A 23,636-nucleotide genomic window follows, 5' to 3' on the forward strand; every position below is an offset into this window, starting at 1 on the left:
AATTTGTAAAAAAACCAAGAAGAATCTAAGTGCAATGGAAAAGAAAATACAGTGACTAACAAATGAAGTGCACATGAGATAAACTACATTCAAAAATTCCATGGATTGGAGATTATACTGCTTTCATGTTACTGCCCACATTACTACAAACTGTCATTTCTTGAGAAATAGGATTAAAACCTGACTATTTTGCATACATCATGAACACTCACTGTATCTAATGATGGAGAAACAGAGTTCCAGGGTAAAGGGACAGGAGGCTAGCAACTGGAATATTGGTATGGGACTGCTGCTAAAAGAAAAGCTTCTCTTCCCCAGTTTAGTTTTCATCTGTCCACATACATAGCAGGACACATGCAGAACTCATCTCTCACACTAGTTGAAAATGTCCTCTTGTTTGCCTGAATAACTGCATTGTTTTATTTTTAAAGTTCATAGAGATGCCTTCTTTATGTAATAAGTTAAAAACTCACAAAATCAGCTTCAAGTTTTCCCATTTCTTGTTTGTAGCTTCTCATTCGACTGCTGTACATCCCTCGGCTTTGAGGTGGGATCTCTCGAACTTCAAGTTCCATCTGCTCAAGCTGACAAGTGAAAATAAAGAGTAGGTATACAAATCAAAAGGTTAATTAAAGCAAGAACAAATTTACCTGAGTTCAAGAAATATACCTAAGTTCAAGAAATATTCCTTCTTTATAAGGAAAAATGTTGATTATTCTGCAATATACAAAGAATTTATTAAAATCTTTGCACAGTTGTAAGTCAAGAAACAAGTGACAACATTAGTATTATTAACACTCAGAAGGAATGACTCGAGCCAAACATTTCTGGATTTCGATTCCAACTGTAATGAAGACATCTTAATGGAAAAAAAAATAGTAAAAGTGAGGATAATTCCTGAAAAGAAGCACAGTTCAAAAGAAAGCCTACCTTCACCTAGCTGTGCAGTTTCGGAAGCCGTTGGCTGAAAATGGTATTTTACTTATTTATGTACATATATATACATATATATGTAAAGTTTTCTTTTCCACTAGTCTGTGTGTTTAATAAAGTAATTCTTATGTTTAATAAATTAATTATTTTTTCTTTAAACATTGCCTACTCAGCAGAATTACATAACCTGAACTGGCTACCTAAATCTATGCCCCAAATTCATATGTAAGAATATTAAATAGCTGAATTTCAAGGTTCAATGACAATGCTATTCAAGAACTTGTATACAGTCGAATGGATTAAAAAATTAGAGACATATTCTATCCTTCAAAAGCTTTTTATTCTTGCCATGTAGAATTCTAAGGGGCCTGAAGTACAAGAATATGGCACAGGGGTACAGCAAATCAAAAGCTGTAAATGAGGGCTGCTAATTACCTGCCCACTGGGTCCTGGAGCCTGCTCTATATGGTGCTGTCTGTTCAGGAATTCTGTTTTGAAAGGCAGAAGAATCCCACACCTGCCTTTAAAATCTTTCCAATTTACTTAAAAAAGATAAAAGAATACCTCTCCTCGGTTGCTGTAAGCACCTGAAACAATATTTACTCACCTCCTACTGATCTTGGTTGAACAATATGGCATAGGAGCAGAAATGCTTTTCAATTAGGGTCCCAGGCTACTGGCTGCAGTTCTTCACAAGGGACTGCTAGAATTTATTCCTATGTAATCACTTGCTTACACTTTGAAATTTCATCCTCATATCATAAGAAAAGCATCTGAATTTAATCAATGGAATTGCCAGATACTCGAAAGTAATTTTGCCTGATGTATTCTGATTATACAAAATTATATTCAATAATAAACTATAAAGCAGACTTTAATTAAATAGTCACTAATGAATTGAAACACACAAAGCAATTTCTAATTCTACCCAGTTCTTTAGCTCAGGCTTAACTTTACAAAGGGGCATTATAAATTAAACCAATAGCTGGAATTAATAGCTTATTTCTTATCAATTTCATCTTAATATATTTGATCTCAAATGTTCTATAAACATTTCCCTCATATATATATACATATATTTATATGTGTGTGTGTGTGTGTGTGTGCATATTTCAATGAAGTCTCAATTCTTGTCTGTTCTATAAAAACAAAAACATATACCAGTAAATCCAGAATTTGGACCAATAATCAGTCTGTGATCCATGAAATCTAAAATGTTCATTCTAAAGAGTCAATATTAGAGAGTGTAAGGTCCAAGGAACAACAATGAAGCATATTTAGGTTGACCAATATTTACCAATGTTTTTCATAACAAGATTAAATGATGCATTTTGTGCTTGGGCTGAGAAATTTCCATGAGAAGCCATGCAGAACATAGTGGTCCAAGCAAGGGTGAACCTAAATGCAACCTAATTTCATGCACCTCCATTTTCAGAACTCATATTATTGGTCATAAAATAATATTTTTCATAAACAAGCAAAAGCAGAGCAGCCCTTCGTATTTCCATTCAAAAATACAACAAAGTAGTGTGGCTGATGTTGTCCACTCCAAAATAAGTTTCCCCCTCCCACAGGAACTTCTCCATATGAATCTGCTCTGGAATCAGCTGCTATATTTTAAGAAGCTTGTAAGATTCACTATTTTATTCTGATTCTAAAGCCCTGGAACTAAAATAGAGACCTAAAAAAAAAACACAGGAGAAGAATAACCCAGCATTTGCAACACAACAATTTTGTGATGCGTTCTTCATCAAAGATAAAGGCAAGTAACAGAGAGTTTTGTCTTAGAAGTAGAATTTCACTCAAAAATTCACAATTCTTCCGGCACATGCTAGATTTTACACTCAAAAAATTTGCCCAAGGTTAGCTCAACAATCACCTTTCTTGAAAACCTGTTAAAATAACTATTAGATACTCCACATTGGATGTAGAACAACAGGATTTCTCTCCAGAGATTTCTCACGCCACAGCTCTAGCTTGAAAAGACAGCCTGGGAGTCTGAAAGTTTTCATGTCAGTTCTGTACACAAATCAATTACACCACTGATTTTACCCAAACAAAGCAGACAGTGTTTTAAAACCATCACTCTTTAGTGAACACAAATAAATTATCTCTATAATAATATTTATGATACATGAGAGTGTTATTTCCTAGCCAAGTAGGAAATAAAAAGAAAAATCAGCTAATCCCAGCTTTGACTACACAAGACAATGAAGCAAACCAATGCATGAAAACTATCAGCAGCAAAGAATTAGGTTTATTTTGGTTTTCTACTGCAGCCTCTAGTTTAAAATAGGATCCTCTTAATAATTTCTGTTATTAGCAGGTTTGTTCAAATTGATTTCTAAACCCAAGCCTTGACATTAATCACAAACATGTTGGGTAATTGCTTAAAGCCAATAATTGAATCTAAAGATCTGAAACAAAAGTGTGAAAGAAAAGCCAGTACATTAAATGAAGATCATCATTAGCATAAAAATACAAAATACTAGATTTATTTTAATCTTGTAATAAATACAAATGTAGACGATCTTTTCCTGACATAAGGAGAGAAGTAAGAAGCCATTAACTCAATTTCTGCTCCTTCCAATCTACTTGGAGTAGAAAACCAAATTTGAATGACTACCCACACTGGAGCTTCTCTGTGCTGCTCTGTCTTTTGCCATGTCAACTTGTATTGAAAATGAGCTGAAAAACATTTCTAGATTTCTACTTTTTGTAGCTGTTTGAATATGGAAGTGCCCAAAAGGCCTTAATGTATCTTCAGAACATCCTCATGAGATGAGACAATAAATTTACCATGTTTCTCACTGGGAATACCAAATCAGAGAGGTTAGGTGTCTTGTCATCCTAACAAGGCAAAACTGCAGGAAGTCATCCCAAGATCCAGCTTTACTGGATGCTATTCCAATGCTCTGGTCTACAAGACTAATAAATCTATTTTTAAACCAAAAGCACCATGTATGCCTACAAACACTTGAGAGACATTTTTCTTCCTATGCAACTTAAAAAAATTGATTTTATTGTTTAGTTAGTAGCCAAATAACTGATTCAAGTTTTTTCCATTACCAGAAATTCTAGGATAGAAAAGCTAATTTTTTTCCCTATCCTAACATTCAGATTACATTTCTGACATTAGATACACCAAACCATTTGCAAGCAATGAACAAAAGCAACTTCAGGTACGGAACTATTGGCCATGTGGGAAAAAGACAATCTCAGCTGTCACCAACATCTCTGCTCAGTTACTCCACATCTACAAAACTTTACTCTTACAACCCTCCCAGATGGAAGACACTACAGGCTATAATGGGAACAAAATAAATAAAAGAAGAGAGTCACAGTTGGTTAACACATGTTGCTTGTCACATACTGGGATTTTTTTTGTCAGTGTGAACCACAAACTAATGCTTGGTTAACAGCTACACTCTTCTTGGATCAGTGACTCACACTGCCATGGCCCCCTTGTCCTCACCTTTATGTCTCACTTGCTAAAATGGAAAAAAAGATCTACTGCTCTACAAGACATTCTAGATGAAATTAAGCAGGTGCTTGGGTCTTACAAGTCAAAATCAAAGTCATGGTGTGTAAATATTTAATTCCATTCCTAAAGACCTAATCCACAACTCTTAAGTCTGTAACTATTTATTGACTTACAGCAATAGTGAAAACCTTGCATCACTTAACACAGGCTTAAAAAAAGATACTCTTCCTGTATTTCATATCCTCAAATAAGAACTATTTCAAGACTATTATTTCATTTTGTAATGTATCATTATTAAGTATTTTAGGGCATGAGTGTTAAATGTTGCTATCAATGATCCTATTACTTTTGTTAGGAATTTGCAGTTAACATAAGAAAAGCCAGAACATACCAGTTCCCTCGCTTCTTCGAGCTGTTTCTCAACATTTGCAACCATCTGCTTCTTCTCATCTGAAACAGAATTGTGAAAGTATCAATATAATTGTGCTCTTACCATGAAAGAAAAACATACAATTTCAAAAGATTGTATGTATCAGCTAAAACAGACTCAAGATTTATTCTGTGTGACATGGTGATACACACATTAGTAATTAAAAAAAACCCAAAAACTGGAGAATCCTTGAAGTGCTTCTGCCCTGTTATGCAGCATTTGCTAGTTAGGAAAGTACTTACAGCTGCTTCAGCTGTAGGAATTATGCCTCAGCAGGCACTTGTTGGTGTGTACAAATGCATGAGAACGCACATGCATACACTAAAATGGAAGAAAAAACATTCAAGAACAAAGGCTTAACAGATTCATTTGCAAAATATGAGATGCACAAAATCAAGCATCCCAATTAAAATTAATTCAGAGTCTGAATGATGTTTCTATTCCCCTACTCCTATGCTGGGTCTAGGATTGTTTCTTTTGCTTCAACAGATATAAAATGAAATGCCACAGGAACTACAAGAAAACCACTGTCTTCTAGTAACAGCAAAAATGGAAATTAGTAATAAAATATAGAATTTTTTAAAAATTCAAATATGTTTTAAGCTATACATAGCAATCACCATCTGCCAGGTTCCCCAGCAAGGCTATATCCCAGCTACAGAGACTGACTTTTGTCCTGCCTCCAACCATCCATTTGCAGGCAGAGAATCCAGCCTGAACTGAGAACTGAGACTGTGTCACATCATCACAAACATCCCAAGTGCTTCATAACTTGGTTTGTTACAGCATGAAAGGGGACTGAGAAATATTCAGATGCTGAATAATAAAATGTCCCCACACTGCTTCATTACTGTGGGTATTCAAGGGTTTCCATCCTACCATCGCATCTTCCAGCCTTCAGACTCTAAATCCGCCCGTTGTGTCAATGAAGCTAACAAGAGAACTCTGAACATACAAATGCTTTGTTTGAAACCAAGAGTATCATGAGACATCTGTACTGGTGGTTTGCCTGATGAAGCAGATAAAAAGTGAAAGCCACCAAAGTTTCTCCAGTCACAGCTCCCCAGAGGTCACAATGGACAAGTCTACATTGGCACAAGGCTTAATTATGTACCTCTGAACTTCAGAGCTTTGTTTTTAAGTCTGAATCCCCTTGCCCCCCTTCCACATGATCTCTTTGTATCCTGGAACTGACACATTAAAGACCAAAAGGGACAATCTGATGATTTCCTTCGATCCTTTGCATTCCACAAGCCACTGAATTTCATGAGAGGACCACTTTAATAAAGGAACATAAATCAGCTTCTCACAGGCTGAAATGCCTATCCATCTATCATCTCTTCACCTAAAATACTCTACACTGTCATTCAAGGACACAGGAACATCACAATCTGTCCTTCCTCAGTTACATATACTGGAGCTCTGCCTGCACAGAGGATCAGCTTGGGACCATCTTTCCTGCAAATCTGGAATTCACGCTGCTACGTCTGGTGGATTCTACCACAGCAGAAGATGCAGGAAATATTTTCTGTGTAGCACTTTAGTTTTCTGCAGGCAATGTCTTCCTTTAATTCCCCACCAGGTTCTCACGACAGCACTCAGGCCAGAAAATTCAGCACTTTATCTTCCTAACATAAAAAAAAACCAAAGAAATCTGCCCCTTCCCCAGCTGCCCCATACATTTCTATTCTCATATCCCAAAATACCTCTGTTCTTTCCTTCATTTGGAAGTCAGCAAGATGACAGTGGATGAAAATAAAAACAATGGAAGGTATGAAATACACAACACCATTTTATTGAAGCTGAAATAAAATTTTAAAATACAGCAGCAGAAAATAAATGTACTATAGCATTTTCAGTACTTCCCTGAGTTGTACTAGATCACAATTTTCATACATATTTAGTAACCTGAAATTTAGGGATATAAAGTTGGGGGTTTTTGAAAGGTATTTCATACTGAGCAAATTCTGCTTGTACTTGTAATTAAAAGAACTATTCAGCACTCCACTGGCCAGTAAAACCCTACTGACCCACAGAGAAATTTAGCTACAGACCTTTTGTAGGGAAAACTCACTAGTACAGAAGGTCTAGCTGCTCCCATAAAATTAGGAGGGTATTCAAATGATCTCCAGTGGTTTAGTTGATTAAATTTTAACCCAACTCCATATTTTAATACTGGCCCAGGTACATAATCACCCAGATGCTGCCTTTGTTTTTCTTTCAAATACAGATATGTGAGCAGGCACATGGCAACACCCCAGCACTGCAGCTCGGGAGCAGGATCTTCACAGGCTTCCAGGAGAGCAGCTAAAATTCTTGCAACTGCTGATCCTCTAGGGCACACAATACCATGTAACCATGGTTTCCAAAGCATTTCTTTTCAGATTTACTTTTACTTCAGTGGTTAAGCAAAGGAAACAACTTATTTCACAACCAGAATCCCCATAGGAAGGGGGGCACAATACTCACAGGATGACTTGCTCAGAGACTGAAAGTGAGATGCAAGGGAGTTCCTCTGGGTAAGAGAAATTTGCCACTAATCAAGTAGATCAGGACAAACAAGTTACAGTCTAATTAAAGATGTTCATATTACCAACTGTATTAGTCCACTGTGACTTAGCAGTTTTCAAGCTGCCTACTCAATCATTTCCTTATGCATACTTTCACAGGAAATGAAGAAAAAATTGTTTTATAACTTTTTGTTTTGGTTGAGAACTCAAATACCCTTTAGAGAAAATAAAAAACAACGCGCCATCAAATATATCTAAATGTAATTTTTTCCTTACATTGCTACACATAATATCCCAAACAAAATATTCCACATAGTTTGTATCATTTAAGTGGTGAAATTGACAAACTATGGATAATGACTGGAAACAAAAGGGGGTTTTCCTCTGTGTAGGACTGCAAACAAATCTATTACACAAGCTTGTACACAAGGTTGTATCACTTTCTTAAAAGAAAGAAGCTTTCACTACATTTTCCCATTCCTTCAGCTTTGCCCTGGCATTAGACACTTTGTCTCCCAAAATACAGCAGTTGCAGAAAGGTGGGAATCTGTCTACAAGGTTGAAAAGATAACAGAGCACTGGTTTGATCTCAAAAAAACCAGGATCAAGACTTAGTCCCACTGCTCATGGAATTGCTTCTTTTCATTAGTACATGCTGAGGAGGAGACTGAGTAACAAAGGGCTTCAGCTCACAGACCACTTGCAGATGTTGCTGTGTTCACTCAGGTGGTTACATGTTCACCACTGCCAGAAGTTACTGTCCAACAGCAGAGACAAATGGAACAGTACGTGCATTTCTCTCTTTGGGTTCTAAAACTGTGCTCAAGAGGCACAGCATAATGAGCCAGACCTGAAACTGAGACAGTAAACTTCAGTGCAGGAGTACAACAGAAAACTAAAGGTGGGGCTTTCTTCAGCTAAACCTGCTTGCAACTGAAATGCAGCACTTTGATTGCCCAGCAGAAAATGCAGGTACCAAGTATGAGAAGAATGGCAGCACTCCAGTCCAAAGACATCACAAACCAGAGGCTACTGTGCTGGAAATGGACTAAGTATCACCACTCATGCTGATAAAACTCTCTTTCATGTCAAGCAATAAAAATTTATATGAATTTTTGGTCAAATCGTAAGACAGATGTTTCTCTGAAACACCAAGGAGCATTAATAAAACACATCAGTCAATGATCTTCATTCTTCAAAGACCTGCAGCAGCATCACAGAAAATCTATTTAAAAGGCATTTCTCTATTTATAACTTTCTTTAATTCCCCAGGTGATGTCTGCCTCAACAACAGAAGACATTTCTTCCCAAGATGTTCTACTGTCCCTGTTGCTTATTGTTTCTGTGATATCAGAGAGCCTTTGTTACATTTCTTGCTGAACTACTTATGCATTTGTAGGATTGTCTGCTGAGCCATCATCCTCTTAGAACACAGGACAGCACCATGTCCTGACAACACGGAATGCAGGAATGTTGCAAAACCAATTAAGCAGCATTTCTCCATTAGAGCAGGTCCATCTTGGGCAGCAGCGGGAAATAACCAGTCACTAGACTTCAGGAGATCTCTCTTTATTATGCAGAGTGGCACAAGTCCTTACACCTTTCATCCTGCTTCTTCCAGCGGGGAGGAAGAAGGCCATCAGCAATCTCTCTCAAATCACTGCTGCTGAAAACTGTCACCTCAGCTCCCCTCCCACCTCATAATCCTCTTTTTGAGGCTCTCCCAGTCAGCGCCACAAGAACTAACTGGAACTTCTGGTGATGAAGAAGCAAAGATCTTGCAAATATTCCTATTAAGAAACAAGGGGAAAATGTGTATTTAAAATATTTCTGATAAAGTGTTCAGCATAATCAGAGATTTCTTTTTCCAGGTGGTCAAATGCCTCTGTTAACTAAGACTGCAGTTTGTTTTGAAGTCATGGAAATTTTTGTTTCCTGATGAAAGACAGAATAGCCCTGAAAACAGAAGCAATAGCTAAGCCATAAATGTACAGTGCAAGAAGCAGCTGTAATGCAAGTCAGTTCAAACAATGTATAACTAACCACAAATATAACATGAGGGGAAAAAAATTAACTTTTGTCTTATCTTGACTCCATTTAGCCAAGTACCACATTCCTGGTCCTGCAGGGAACACGCCTTCTGTCTCCTCTGAGGGGAGGCAAATTCTATTAAAAAAGTAACCTTCTAATGGTCTCATAAAAAAGTGATGATTTCAAAGCCTGCTGCTTCTAGGCTATGTTACTGTTGAAGCCAATACTCTTTAAACATCTTTTATTTAAGCTCCAAAATCTCCCTAAGTGAATAAGGGAGACTGATTCAAGGAGAGGATTATGGAAATCCACTACTATGATGCAGAATAGTCTTCCTACTATTGAACAGACTCTGATGACTTCCAAAATCTATACAATAAGGATCTTAAATCTCTTATTCTTTACAATTAGGGAATTAAATCTCTCTTTTCCTATAAATCAGTCTGGCACTATTGATTTTCAGAGGATGAACCAGTAGTGTATTTATGATGTCTCCCTGTTCCTGCCAGAGGTCCTTAAATGTACTGTTCAGAAGTTAAGAAACCTTTGTGAAGGATTCCCTGCATCACCTCAGTAAATGGTTCCAGTGGCCATTTACAGGTTGAATACAATTTCTGAGCAGATTAAATTACACACCAGTTCTAAAATTCAATCACAGGAACTCTGATTCTCTCTTGTCTTCATTTTGTAAGTTTCCATTCGAAACAGACAAATTTTTCCACCTCAGCTGCAGGTTCTAACTGAATTATCTCTTTGTGTCCTTGCTGTTGAGATCAAGAGCAAAACATCTTTGTTAAGCCAAGGAAAAGGCATAGTTTCCTTTAGCCATAGAACTCAACCCTATTTTTTCAGAAGACTTTCTAACTTGCTACGATTAGAAGTGGACATAACCTTCCAAAATCAAAACAGATATTCTATTCAAAACCCCCTGAGATCACACATTTTAGTTGACCACCTACCTCAAATCCTGTTTAGAGTCACTACTTCATCACTTCACGATGCATTTCCCACTCTAAAAGTAGGATGCTATTCTCTGGTCCTGGATGCATGATACCTTTTCCTTTAGTCATATGCAAAAGTACACCATTAGTATGTGTTTACCTCCTTCTTATATAGTATCCACTCCTAGGGTTAAGGGTCCCAAGCTTTTGGGTAATATGCATAGGAAGCAGAGGCAGAAGTATTAAATGAGCTGGAAAGAAGAGGCATTAAGCTGAGCTACAAGAGGAACAGATGGGAAAACCACGAGTGTCAGCCTCCCTCCATCTCACACTCAGAGCCCTGTACTGGGGCACTGATTCCTGTGTGCTGGAAGATTCAGCTGGGCTGATTAACAAAATTAAAATTTTCATCCTTCTAGTCTTACAGACAGTACTGACTCTACTGCAGGGATACGTCATGAAACAGACCATGAACGCTGCAGGCTACTGACAAACACATTAAAGTAAATGAACACGGATTTCTTTGAATCTGCTCCTGCCTGTGAGTCACCACAGTCAATTATCCAAACCAAACGTACGAGGAGTAGGCAGCAAAAATACCGATTCAGATAAAGTCATGCACAAAATCTGTCTGTGCCACAGGAAAAACACTTGATTTCCACTAGTGATGTCGTGGCATGATCACAATAAAGAAGATTCAGCAGCAATGCTGCTACAGGGAACATCCCCCACCAGGTCTGCTCAGCCCTTCAGGTGCACTGGGTAACTTCGCGTGCCCCAGAGCCGGGCAGAAGGGAAGAGCTGATCCTCACAGGTGCCCAGCACACAAATATTGTCAGAGCATTCTTAACACGTCTCAAGAGACAGCTCGCTGCTGGGACAGACGCGGGGCAGGGAGGTGACTGTGCTGCGTAAGGAGCGAGGAGACACCTCGGTGAGAGCTCGCTCAGACCACGCCGGCACCTCCCGCCGCCGCCCTGCGCGCCCACCGCCGGCAGCTGCAGCGGCTCCCACAGACGAGCCGGCCGGGCCTGCGGAGCGAGGGCCGCGGGGGCGAAGAGCAGCCGCTCACCTCCTACCAGCTTCGGCACCTTCCCGATGCGGCCCGTGATCTCTGCCGTGAGCACGGCGAAGTCCTGCTCGTAGCTCTCGAAGTCGGAGGACATCGCGGCGATGGCGCTGCCGGTGCCGGGGGCGCCGCTCCGGACCGCGGCGCTTCCGCGTTCTGCCACACCAAAACGCGTCCCCCTCTCCGCCCCCGGACGCCTCGCCACACGTTCCGCCGAAACTCAGGCGATTTAACCGGCACTGCTCAGCCCCTCTCGGCCCTTCCGACAAATCCTGAGCGGCCTTGGCATTCGGGATCGCGCCGCACCGCAGGCACGGAGGAGAGGCGGCAATGACGAGTCACTCCCACCCCGCAGCCCCTCATGCCCCGCCTCGTAACCTGCAGGAGGGAGGAACGCGGCCGCGGCGCTACCGGCGGGCCGCTGTTTCCCGGGGGGGCCGTATTGCGAGCGGACCGCGGGCGGGCGGGCGGCGGCAGCGCGGGCCCCGCTCCCGCCCCGCTCCTCCCCTTCCCTGCCCTCCCCTTCCCCCTCCCTGCCCTCCCCTCCTCTTCCCAGTCCCTTCCCTCTTCCCTTCCCGCCCTCTCCGTCGGCAGCCGGCGGGAGCCATGCACGGCGGCGGCGGGGCGGCGGCGGCCGGGCGGCGGTAGCGGCGATGGCGGGGCCGGGCGCGCTGCAGCGGGCGCGGCGCCTGTGCCACTGGGGCCCGGCGGTGGCGCTGGCCGTGGTGGCCGTGTGCTCCGCCACCGCCATGGCCGACGCCGCGCTCTGGTACTGGCCCCTGGACACGGCCGGGGGAAGCGTCAACTTCGTGATGCTGCTCAACTGGACCGTCATGATCCTCTACAACTACTTCAGCGCCATGTTTGTGGGCCCCGGGTACGTCCCGCTGGGGTGGACGCCGGTAAGCGCTGCCTTGCGACCGCCTCGTCCCGGGGCCTCGCGGGCGACCGGCGGGCAGCCCTGGGGCCGGCCGGCCGCCCCCGCGGTCAGGACAGTGCAGATCGCGTGTCTTTCGATGTCTCTGTTTCTCCTCTGTCCCCCAGGAACGCTGCTCGCTCTCAGGCCATTCCTTCCTCCTTATCTTGTTCCGAAATCTTTCCTTTGCCTCTCCCCGGTTTGCTCTTGCCGCTTCCTGAGCTTCCCGTACAACCCAGTTTGCTCCTGATACCGAAATCAGAGATAGAAACTTTCTAACACAGTTTTGCTGTTAGAAAGCAGCACGCTGGACCCTTCAAATATCCTTCCTCTAACCGAGTGTGCCGAGCGTTGGGTAAACAGAGTTGTTATCAGCCACACTGATTACACATTCACTAGCTATCCCCACTTATTTAATGTATGTGTATGTAGTGCATTGCTTTACATTGTCAGGTTCCTTATGAGAAGTCCTTATGTGGCCTTTTGGGGTCTCCTTTGGTGGTCTTCAGTGGCCAGTGTTGTAATATTTCAGGTGGCCGTTCCTTGACCCCAGCTCCAGCAAGCACAGCGCTGTTGATTTCCGTGACTGTTGCTTTGTCAGCCTTGCAGAGCTGAGCGGCCTTCCTGCTTGCCTGAGTTACGTCCTTTAGCTGCTCCTCCAAGGCTCTGTTCTGTTCTGCTGCCCTTCTCCATCCCCTCCCTGTGCTGTCTGGGCTCTGGTAATGCTGCTTGGCTGGCAGCAGTTTTATTATATTAGGGGCTTCTCGAAGCAAAGCAGCAGAAAACAAGCACTGATAGTTGAGAATGAGAACTTCAAGGTGATCTGCATGCCCCTGCAGACACCTGGTTTGGAGATTTTGCTGCTAGCAGTAACAGTTGGAAGTAATTAATTTAGAAGATTTCTTTTTTTATTTTATGCAAGCCAGAAAATTATATGGTTACCATCTGCTTAACACAGTGCAAGATAGAAATTTGCATTTCCTGGCTTCAGTAATCTCTTGGAAGAATTGTAGTCGAGAATGACACAGGTTCAGTATCCCAAGGCAGCTGCCCAGAGTTTGTGTTCCAGTGGCCTGATGCAGTTTAGTGCTGGTCACCTTTCTAATTGTGGAATATTAACTCAGGACAGAGTCTGGGCAGAAGAGGATCCTGATAATCATCTTAGCAGGACAAGTGGGTGCTCCACTTCCTGAGTGCAAGATTTTGGCCACTGCTTTCTGTCTACAAGTGTCTCTGTCTCTCATCTTGCTGTACTTGAGGTGTGTGTGTGTAAAGCAGATTGTGAGGGAGTTGAACATTAGTGTTTACCAGTGCTGTATCTGAGTAGTAAGCTTAGAGTGGTTTATTGTGTAAAATGGAGAGAAAATGTGCTCAGGACTTTTTTTTTTTTTACAACAATAACATGCTAACTTTTACTCTCAGAACTTCACTGTTCAATCCTGCTTGTACAGTTGCTCTTCCTGACAGAAGAACTGTTTATTTCTTTTAGTAACCAGCACTTTCAGCAGTGGAAGATGGCTGTGTTGACAGCCAAGAGATTAGCTAGGAGATTATTTAATTTTGTTTTTTCCTCTCCTTGACGCCTACCATTAAATAGGGTTGGACCATGAAACACACCCTGTCAGAAGGAATCAAAAGTTAGGGAAATGCCAAGATAAACATTGCCAGCAGAGTTGTGTGTACATCTAACACTGCTGTTCTTCTGTTTAAAGGAAAAATCTCAGGATTGCATGTATCTCCAATACTGTAAAGTGTGTCAGTCTTACAAGGCACCTCGCTCACATCACTGTCGGAAATGTAACAGGTACTGTTCCTCTTCACAACTGTTGAAAGTCCATTTTACAGCAGCTTCAAATCTAATCGTGGGCTATTACCATAATTTGTGCTTCCAGCACTTGCATTGTAGATTTTTAAAAAGCTTCCATATGAGCACTATAGCCCTTTCAAGTGTTTCCACTTTCTAGTTGTATGATATCTATACAGTTTTGCTGTGTTGTAGTTTAGAAAAATGACTGTCTTTAACATTTCCTTTATAGTCTGAAATCAGTTTCTCTTAAGAGCTTCTTGATGGTACTAACAAAACAATGCAGTCCTGCTTCAGGGATGTGAGTCTGTAAATACCTAAAAGTTATCTGAAATTTTTTTAAAATTCTGAGTCCAAACATTGAGCTGCTTAGAGTAGAAATATCTATTCTGTCATCTTTCCAAATGGGAATTAAATGTTGATTTGAGTGGAAATTTGGACTGCTTTTTTTCACTCTTCACCAAAGTGGGTTTTTGAGGGGAGTTGGCATGTTAAGTGAAGTAATAAACCCTTTGGTCAACTTAAGAAGTTTGCACCTTGTTATCTTCCAACACAATGGTCCTGATACAAAGGACACTTTATTATAAATAGCTGTCACTGGAATTTAGTGCATCCTGAAAAAATCAAGGCACTTCAGCTGTCTGCAGTCCAAGCAGGTTGTCCTCTGAAGGACTCCTAAGAGAGTGTGGTGAAAGGATATTGCAACATACATGTTCATTTGTTACTTCTGTAAACCCAAGGTGTGCAGGCAGTGTTTTTATAGGAAACAAACTGACACTCCAGAGCAGTGCTGTAATTTGGCTACATCATGCCCAGATTTAAAACTAATGACTCTTGTCCTTGAATGACAATCTTTACACTGAGGATTGATCACTTAGGTGGTCACATAGACTTTTACACCTGTCAAGGTAATTTGGAATGTGAACAAATCTTTACTCACTCAGGTGGGGTTTTTTTGCATTTGTAAGCTACACCAAAATAACTGGCTTTATATTGAATACAAGAGTGTCTCTAGGGTGTTTACACATGTTAAATGTATTTTGAAAAGGATTTTCAATGTGTGAGGTGGATACATAGCAATTGAGAAAGCTTTCAGAGGGTTTACCACTGAAAAGAAAGAGTCACTATCACACTTCTGTCTGAATATCTTTCTTTAAATACTCTTTCTACAAGTAGTTCACAGGAAATTTGATATTTCCTTTATTTTCCTGGTATTCTGATTTTTAAAAACTGGCACTAACAGTAGTGCTTAATTATTGTGATCATAGTTCTTACAAGTCCCATTCTGTGGCTCTGTCTCCAGGCTCTGTACTATGGTGATTATTAGCAACTAGTTAGTTTGAGTAAAGAGGAGGACAGATAACTGAGGAGGGTAGGACCTGGATGCACTTTTTATTTGCTTTTCAAAATTCTATAACATGGAAATATAATTCTGAATAGCAACTGAAAAGAAACTACTGTGTTGATCTGTCAGAAATTGGTGGGTTCAAATGAAATAAAGGAAGTTGAGAAGTGGAAAATCAGCCATCCTTTGAGTTTTTTGAGAAACATCATATGTGTCCTTTATATTAATCAATGTTTATTATTCACAGATGTGTGATGAAGATGGATCACCACTGTCCTTGGATCAACAACTGTTGTGGATACCAGAATCATGCATCTTTCACTCTGTTTCTCCTCTTAGCTCCACTGGGATGCATTCACGCTTCTTTCATATTTATTATGACAATGTACACTCAGCTTTACAACAGAGTAAGAAAACATGACTAAATGCTTAAAATATTATTTAAGTCAGGTGCATAATTTATCTCTGGAAGTATAAGAGAATTTGGTTTTCTGAGAAGAAGCATGTGGAATTCTTTGTTCTCCTTTCCTCATGCACTCCTAGTTCTGTTGTGTACCTATAAGATGTATTTATGGGAATAGAGGAGGATTCAGAGAAAGCTGTTTCTATTTTCATTCTTTTTTTCTCTGTTACTTTTCATAATCACAGGGAGTTTCCTATTGCTTTGCATTGGCTGAAGACAGTTTCTGAGTAGTACTTTATATATAGAGAGAGAGGCTGTGTTTTGGCTGGCAAAGAAAACAGCTGCTATTTATTTCCAACACACAAGTTAGATCCTATTTATTTTCTTTTACTGGCCACTTTTTTTGAATTGTGTCTATTTCTTCAAGAAAAAAAAAGTACATTATTTTTGAGACTAAAGATAAATATGTTAGATGTGTTTTTTTTAACTGGAAAACTTCAACAGTGAGTAAAGCTTGTTCTGGAATACATCCCTTATCTCAGATCCATGGCTGAGATTATAAGCTTTGATTTCAGCCTTTGTGGTTGCAGTGAAGAGCTTGATGACATCACCTGAGTGTAACAGATGAAGTTGGATTTGTAGTAGCTGAGTTGTGTTTGCAGAGGGATAATGTTGACAATTGCTGCCTGCAAAGCTTTCAGAGGAAACCTGCAGCATTTCCACGGCAAACGGGGACTGTTCTATGCGAACATTGTCCATCTGACACTGATGAATGTGAGTTTTTTAACATACCAGAGTCCAGATTTTTTTTGCTGATTTTTGGGTCTGTGGAGCTTGCAAGATGGTTTCATTTTCCATCTAGCAGCAAACTTCTGAAGATAAGTCTTTTGAGCATTTTTTTTTTTGTTACTTTGCTTCATCTCTGTCAGCTGTTGGACACTTACTTTCAGAACCAGATTTCATAGGGATAACTTGATTTGTTTCAGCAGTTGGAAAGATCTAAAGATCTTGAGCTGAATGGAATTTTCCTCTTTGCAGATATCTTTTGGGTGGAGTTCTGTGAAGATTGACATGAGTGCAGCCAAAAGAGACCCTCGTCCCATTATTCCCTTCGGACTGTCTGCATTTGCTGCATCTTTATTTGCCTTAGGACTGGCATTAGGAACAACTATTGCTGTTGGTATGCTGTTTATTATCCAGGTGAGTCTATGGCTCTGTTACAAAGAAGTTAAAAGCTGTAAGTTCTGTGTGCTTGTGGAGCAGAAACAGAATTCAGGATTGAGATAAGAACAGTTGTTCAGAGCTTATGTTGTATAACTTTCCCAGGGATTTATGTAGCTTTGTCCTAGTTTTTCTGTTACCACAGTTTTGGGGTTTTTTCATTATTTTTCATGGGAGGACTTGGATGTGAAAATCTAATGAACTAAGAAAACATGAGATGGATTTTATAAACTCTCTGAAAAAGGCAAAATACTTGCCCTGTCCCTGCAAATAAGTGTAAATACGCGTGAAATATTTCTTAAAATGTTGGAGACCTTTGGAAGGAAACAAAAAGACACATTTTAAGCATAAAGTGCAATACTGTGTGATACTGTCTTAAGTGAATAATTCTAGATCATCTATCTCTGCTGAGGGTTGGCTTCTAACAAGTGTTTCAGTTAAGTCTATAAGAATTGCTTTGTTCTTTAAAACAAGTTTAGTTTGTTAAATGAAGCTTTCTTTGTATAGCTGATGTGTTTCTGCAGAAAATAAATCCTAATTTCACCTAACACTTTTATTTCAGATGAAAGTAATTTTGACAAATAAAACTTCAATCGAATCCTGGATTGAAGAAAAGGTATGCTTTTAATACAGTATTCTTGTACTGTTACAAAGTCTATTTGCTGTATTTATAATTTTTGTCTCATCTCTGGATTAAAACCAAAAATGTTATTTCAATTCACCGCTGACCTAACACCTACAACAAGCTTTTCCCTTACCATCTCTGAAATTCACTGAAAGAAATGAGAAATCAAGTAAATGCATAGATTTTTCTTTTGTTTTGGAGGAATTTGTTGAACACAGAATAATATTTGCTTTGAAAAGGCTTTCGTACTTGAAATATATGGGTGTTTTAATCTGGAACTTGAGCTGTCTTAGTCATTACATCTGCCTGTAGATGTAGATTGTCCACCTCAGTGACCCAGTCCAAGTGGCATCTTTTGACTCATGGTTTTACCCATTTCTTACTTTGGATTGTAAGGGAGGATTTTCCTTGGTTTTAAAGAAGTGCTAGAAAATATCTAGTCTTCTGTCCTTTAAATTTCTCTTGGATCTCTGTATCTTTATAAAGGTTTTCACAAGATTTTTCAGGAGAAATATAGTCAAGCAACAGAAGCTAAGTTTAGAGGAAGCAAAACTGACTCAGTATTTAGAAATTAGTTTGGTTCTACCTGGTAGTTTTTGTGTAAGTCCACAGACATTTCATTAATGTCTTGTTGTCTTTCTTTTATTTTGTGTGCCAAATTAGCATGAGAATCTTGACTATGTATAAGTACTTAAAGTTTTGTAATGTCAGCTCTTTGCATGGGATGTGGCTTGATCCAAGTCCTGTTAGACCTTTGAATAGTGGAATGATGGAACATAAGTGAAAGAAATCCCTGTTATCACTACATTGTAAAATTTGGAATAATACATTAAAATTTTTACTGTAAAACACAGGCTGCTAATGTGTCCCTTTTGAAAGCTGAGCATGGACTGTAATACATAAATATTGAATAAAATGGCATTGCAACAAAGAGAACACACTTCTGTGGCTGCTCCACTAGATGTCATCAGAACTGTGGGAATGTAAAGCTCGTGATTATGGAATGTGGGCAGCTCAGATCATGTCTGTGTGTGCATTCTTAGAGGAGGAATTGGCACTACCAGTGTTGAGTCATGTTTGTGATCATTAGTCAGAGGGTTCTGAGCTGTGGAAGCTTTTGTGTGTAACTGAGAAATAGCCAGGCATTGGTCCCTAAAAGAAAGCAGTAAAGTGAGATCGGAGCGTGGAGGGAATTATCAGTGTAGTCAGTGGACTCTGTTGTTAAAGGGTAAATGAGGGTGACAGGGATGGGGACACCCAAACCAGACATCCTTCTGAATGCCATGATTGGTTTAAGGAGTTTTTAAAGCCTGGGTTGATATAGCAGGAGTTCACTACTCTCGCCTGAAAATATTTGCCTTTAGGTCCCATGGACCCATACAGGGCTTATGACCCAGCCTTCTTAATATGAGCTGCTTGTCTGCAGTGTGTAGGGTGTTTTTATCTACTGCATTTCTTAATTATTTTCTAGGCCAAAGACAGAATCCAGTACTACCAAACGGGTGAGACCTTTATCTTCCCCTATGATATGGGAAGTAAATGGAAGAACTTCAGGCAAGTGTTTACATGGTCTGGGATTCCTGAGGGAGATGGCCTGGACTGGCCAGTTAGAGATGGATGTCACCAGTACAGTTTGACGGTAACTGCTCTTCAGTGGTGTCTCAAGCTGATTCTCCCTACTATCCAATTGTCTGCTTTCCTTGCAATAATAGACCAGCGTTTTTAATAACTAAAAGGCTTGAAATACATGTACAGGAGTTCTGTTAAATGTTCTCCCATTTTTGATGCACTAAAAAGTTATGCTTTTGTTTGTGTTTCAAACTGCTAATGGTACTTCCTGCGTTTGTTGAATGATCTCAATACCTGGCTTCGTTTTGTGTTGAATGCTGCCTAAACTTCTATTTATAATCATTTATAGATAGAGCAACTGAAACAGAAAGCAGACAAGCGAGTAAGAAGTGTAAGTATTTGTTGAAGTTTGGTCTAAAATTACTTTGAAATAATAGAAATAGCAATATAAATAAATGTGATTAAGCTACACAAACAATGTAAAGCAATCTGCTTAATCAGTCTTGGCACTCAGCCTTTGCATTTGCTTCTTAGTTTCCAGATGGGAAGAAACAGGATAATAAAGAGGACTGTGCTTCATTGTTAAGCAGTAATTTAGAATTTAGAGTCCCTTTGACAGCCACTGTCATTATGTTTAAATCTGTGGTATGCTTGAATTGAATTTTATAGAGTTAAACTAATCAGTAGGGCCATAACTCCTTCAAAAAACAAATTTCTGTGTTCTGTTCCAATCCGTAGGTGCGGTATCGAGCCGTAGAAGATTACAGTGGCGTCTGCTGCCCTGTGACTAAAGGTGTTAAAACATTCTTCACAACACCGTGCACTGAAGAACCTAGAATTGCACTGAGTAAAGGGGATCTGATTTTAGCCACCAGAGGCTTAAAGTTAGTGGTTCCACACCTTTATATTTGGTTAAAAGAAGTATTGGGTTGAGTTGTGGCATCTAATTACCTACTATACTTCCTTCCCCAGACACTGGATGTATGGTGAGAAGATTCTCATCTCAGCTGCTGATGGTATGGAGCAGTTAATTTCATTTCTTCTCTTGAAAATTGCAGATCAATTTTATAGCTATCTAGAAATGTGGCCAATATTGTATGTTCATTTCTCAAAATGTAGAAGGATAACATCACTGGCACTAGCTTCTCTGCACTCTCCACAGGTTTTATTCTTTACATCTAACAGACTTCCCAGTTTTGATAAACATTAATTCACTCTGTCAGACAGACAGAGCACTGAATTAGTAGTTTATTGAAACTTCATATTCTAAGGAAAAGTTAGACTTTTAGACCATAAAGAGGTTGAAGGATTATTCATTTTTTGATATTTAAATGGTGGTCTGTCTTAAACAAATCCAGGCTTCCTACCTACACACTCTGTATAACTATAGAGATTAATATTTGTGTATCTTAAAAACTAGAAGGCATCATGTCTTTGTTTGGAATAATTTCTGGAGACTTTAATATGCATTTATAAAACTACCTGGGGGTGTTGAAAGTATTAAAGACTCCTGCTGATCTGCAGAAGGTCAGCATCACAGCCACCTGCATTGAAGCTTTTACATTTTTCACCTTCAGACCTCTTGCTTTGGACTAAATGAAAATTTTGCCTGCCAGGGGGTATGTTGGATTCTGTTGTTTCTTCCAAGCAATTGTTAATTCATTGCATGTGCATTTCATATTTGCACAAGCTTCCCAGATGCTGAAATAAATCTTCCATCCTCCTCAGAATTGGCAGAGACACTGCTGAAATACTCATACAAGTAAAAGCAGTTACTGCATCTCAAGAAAGAGGAAGATCAACTGTTGAGAGGAAAACAGAGAAAAATTACAATAGTAGAAAATGTGAGTTATAAGGAAAAGCCAAAAGAATTGTGATAGTTTACCTGGAAAGGAGTAGGACATGAGAGACAGCCTGGGTATGAACAAATAGTCATCAGCTGTGTGAAAGTCTGTGGTAGACAAGTTTGTTACCTGCTTCCTGTGCCCTTGCTGTGTAGAAAACGGATCTGTAAACCTGTTTTATAGATGGAAAGATTCAGATAGGTTATGAAGATGAATTTTCTCAAGAAAGGTAGAGCACTGCAAAACTTTGGAGATGTCTGAAAACATTTTAGGTAGTTGGAGAGAATCCATGCCTCCCCAGGCAATGATGTTAGAAATTACTTAGATGTTCTGTCTTTTAGAAGAAAATAACTTCGGTAAGTGCTTGATGTCTCTTCCAGTCTTGTGTTTTTCCTCAGTAGTGGGCCATGTTTTGTTCTAAGTTAATGCAACTTTTCATGTCTTAAGGTGGAATAAGAGAACGAGGCTGGTTCCCTAGGAAGTGTGTGGAAAAATACCAGTATGACTCTGAAACGGATCAACCAGTGGATGGAGAGAAGAAAAGCAAATAGCCTTCTAATTTTTTTTAATATGAAATGGAATTTTTACTTCAGACCACAATCCTTTACTTGAAATTTTCTGTATATTACTTTAGACTTATGCAATGAATATGTTAGGATGAGGTTTTCTTTTCCTCACTGCTGAAAGGGTTGTATATGCCTGTGCCATGGTTTGCATACTTTTTAAACAATAAATAATTGAAGAAGCCATTCAGTGGATTGCCTTCAAGATGCATCTTTTTCATCACAAGTCAGGATTGTTTTTTTCTGTTAAATTACATTCTGAGCATTAAGATTTTAGGTTTTTTCTTCAGCCGCATCTGATCATTATGCGTGCTGCTTATCTTTTGTATTCCTCTGAAGCTGCCCCTGGGAATAAACACCTGATTCAAATTCTAGATAAAATTCATTACCTGTGACTTTTAATTATGTGAATTGTCCACCTCAAATAAATGATACATTCATATTCACTTGTGGGTTCAGTTGTTCTTAGACCTAGAAGAACTAGTTCATAGGCATGGGAGTGTGAACTGACTGGGAAGTAAACATTTAACCTTGTAAATTGCTTTCCAAAGGCTTTAGTTATTGCAATAGGAATATTTTGTGCTTTTAATGGCAAAAATTACATCCACCACTGTGTGTTTCCTCTGAATCTGAGCCAGTATTCAAGAGCAAAAATTTTTATGAATTTTGCTATTAATGATTAACAGCCTTCTTAAAGCATTTTCATTTAGCATCTGCTATGAATTATTAGAAGGAAGACCTTAAATCAGAGTAACTTGTACCAGCTCAAGGCTTTTTAAATGTGTCCAGAATACAGCAGTTGCTTTTGTTCTCTCCTAGTGTAGAGTTACATGTCAGCCAGGTTGAGAGGATTTGAAAATCAGTTCATGTGGCCGAAGTGCCACTCAAGAGACCAATATGAAACTGATACTTGAATTGCTATATATGTTTTGTTGTTGAGGCAGTGCTATTCACCCTCCAAGCATATCTGTTAAGGGAAGCATCACTTTATTGTATCAACAGAAGTACTTTCCAGGCACTGCAGCAGGTGGCATCACAGGATTCAGCCTCGAGTTTCTGCAGATCTCAGTATCACTGGATTTACTCTTGCAAAGTAACTTGCTCATTTTTGTGTCCAGAAGCAGTTCTGGCATACATTTCTTCTTCCCTGATTCTTTTTTTTTTCTCCCCAGTCTCCCCCAGAGAAAAAGATTAGGCCACCACTGACTTTCATGTCACATTGCTTTAAGGAAAGGATCGGAAAGATAAGCAACATCCTTACATCTAGTTTCAGAGACTTGGAAGCCTTTATAGCCTCACATTTCTGACAAGTACAGTAAGTGACACAATGGTTACCCTAAGATGTCAAGGTCCCAGACTAGAAACAGAATTGGGTCGGTTGTTTTTACTAGTCAAAGCTAGAGCTGCCTAACAGCAAGAGGGGGATCTTTTGATAAATCTTGCTTTCATTTTGGGATAGCTGAGCAAGAGCATGAAAGAGGGAGAGGAAAAGCCACTAGCTGTCTGAACAAGACAGGGAAGACAATTTTTGTCTGCAGACAAAGAGAATTGGCCTAGGAAAGCTACAGATACACCTTCCCCATGTTGCATCCTTGTTAGCACTGCCTTTTGAACTGCTAGAGCTGACTACTGCAGGGACAGGGAGGAGCTCTTAGTAGAAACAGCACAGACTTACGGAAGAGACAAGAAAGTTTTCATCTTGCTTAAATCATTTTCTGAAGCGGCAGCTTAACACAAGAAAATCTCACATCTTATTTCATGTGGTACATTCATTCTTTCACCTCAGCCTAAGCTGAAGACAAGGAAAAGAAAGTTGGGTAGAGGAGCAACTAGACTACAGGAGCAAATCTGGACTACACTAAATTATTGCCTCATGGCTGGAGCTGTGGCTGACCAGTGACAGTGTAGGGAACAAGTTCACATTCTGCAGCAGTTGTGTTCTAGCTGC

General features: G+C 39.8%; 2 protein-coding genes across 8 annotated transcripts in view; one reads left to right on the forward strand and one right to left on the reverse strand.

The window, feature by feature from the left end:
• VTI1A (vesicle transport through interaction with t-SNAREs 1A) overlaps positions 1-11,529 on the reverse strand; it is a 267,292-nt gene extending 255,763 nt beyond the window's left edge. For all 5 annotated transcript variants that reach the window (XM_041461587.1, XM_041461585.1, XM_041461589.1 and 2 more), the window contains exons 1-3: positions 11,402-11,529; positions 4,809-4,867; positions 474-584 (exon numbers count right to left, since the gene is read on the reverse strand). In XM_041461587.1, coding sequence (XP_041317521.1) covers positions 474-584; positions 4,809-4,867; positions 11,402-11,495 — 264 coding nt within the window. In that variant the 5' untranslated portion in view covers positions 11,496-11,529. The remainder of the gene's footprint in view (positions 1-473; positions 585-4,808; positions 4,868-11,401) is intronic.
• A 214-nt stretch (positions 11,530-11,743) lies between these two features.
• On the forward strand, positions 11,744-22,134 carry ZDHHC6 (zinc finger DHHC-type palmitoyltransferase 6). 3 transcript variants are annotated; one of them, XM_041461581.1, is made up of 10 exons: positions 11,744-12,275; positions 14,027-14,118; positions 15,711-15,870; positions 16,905-17,066; positions 17,650-17,703; positions 19,184-19,351; positions 19,631-19,672; positions 20,020-20,165; positions 20,254-20,297; positions 21,573-22,134. In XM_041461581.1, the coding sequence occupies exons 1-10, from the start codon at positions 11,760-11,762 to the stop codon at positions 21,674-21,676; spliced, it is 1,488 nt and encodes a 495-aa protein (XP_041317515.1). In that variant the 5' UTR covers positions 11,744-11,759; the 3' UTR covers positions 21,677-22,134. The 3 variants fall into 3 exon arrangements, with proteins under 3 accessions (XP_041317515.1, XP_041317517.1, XP_041317518.1); XM_041461583.1 differs by lacking the exon at positions 21,573-22,134 and adding an exon at positions 21,010-21,566; XM_041461584.1 differs by having other exon boundaries at positions 11,914-12,300.
• Positions 22,135-23,636: the final 1,502 nt, after the last annotated feature.

Source organism: Pyrgilauda ruficollis, unplaced genomic scaffold (genome assembly GCF_017590135.1).
Source record: "Pyrgilauda ruficollis isolate IOZ18807 unplaced genomic scaffold, ASM1759013v1 scaffold15, whole genome shotgun sequence".
In the NCBI taxonomy this organism is placed as follows: domain Eukaryota; kingdom Metazoa; phylum Chordata; class Aves; order Passeriformes; family Passeridae; genus Pyrgilauda; species Pyrgilauda ruficollis.

Coding starts and splice junctions, on each gene's coding strand:
- ZDHHC6 (XM_041461581.1), top strand. CDS start 11,760: ATGCCCCGCCTCGTAACCTGCAGGAGGGAGGAACGCGGCCGCGGCGCT. Junction 17,704..19,183: donor AATCCTGGATTGAAGAAAAG/GTATGCTTTTAA, acceptor ATTATTTTCTAG/GCCAAAGACAGAATCCAGTA. Junction 19,673..20,019: donor CAGACAAGCGAGTAAGAAGT/GTAAGTATTTGT, acceptor TCCAATCCGTAG/GTGCGGTATCGAGCCGTAGA.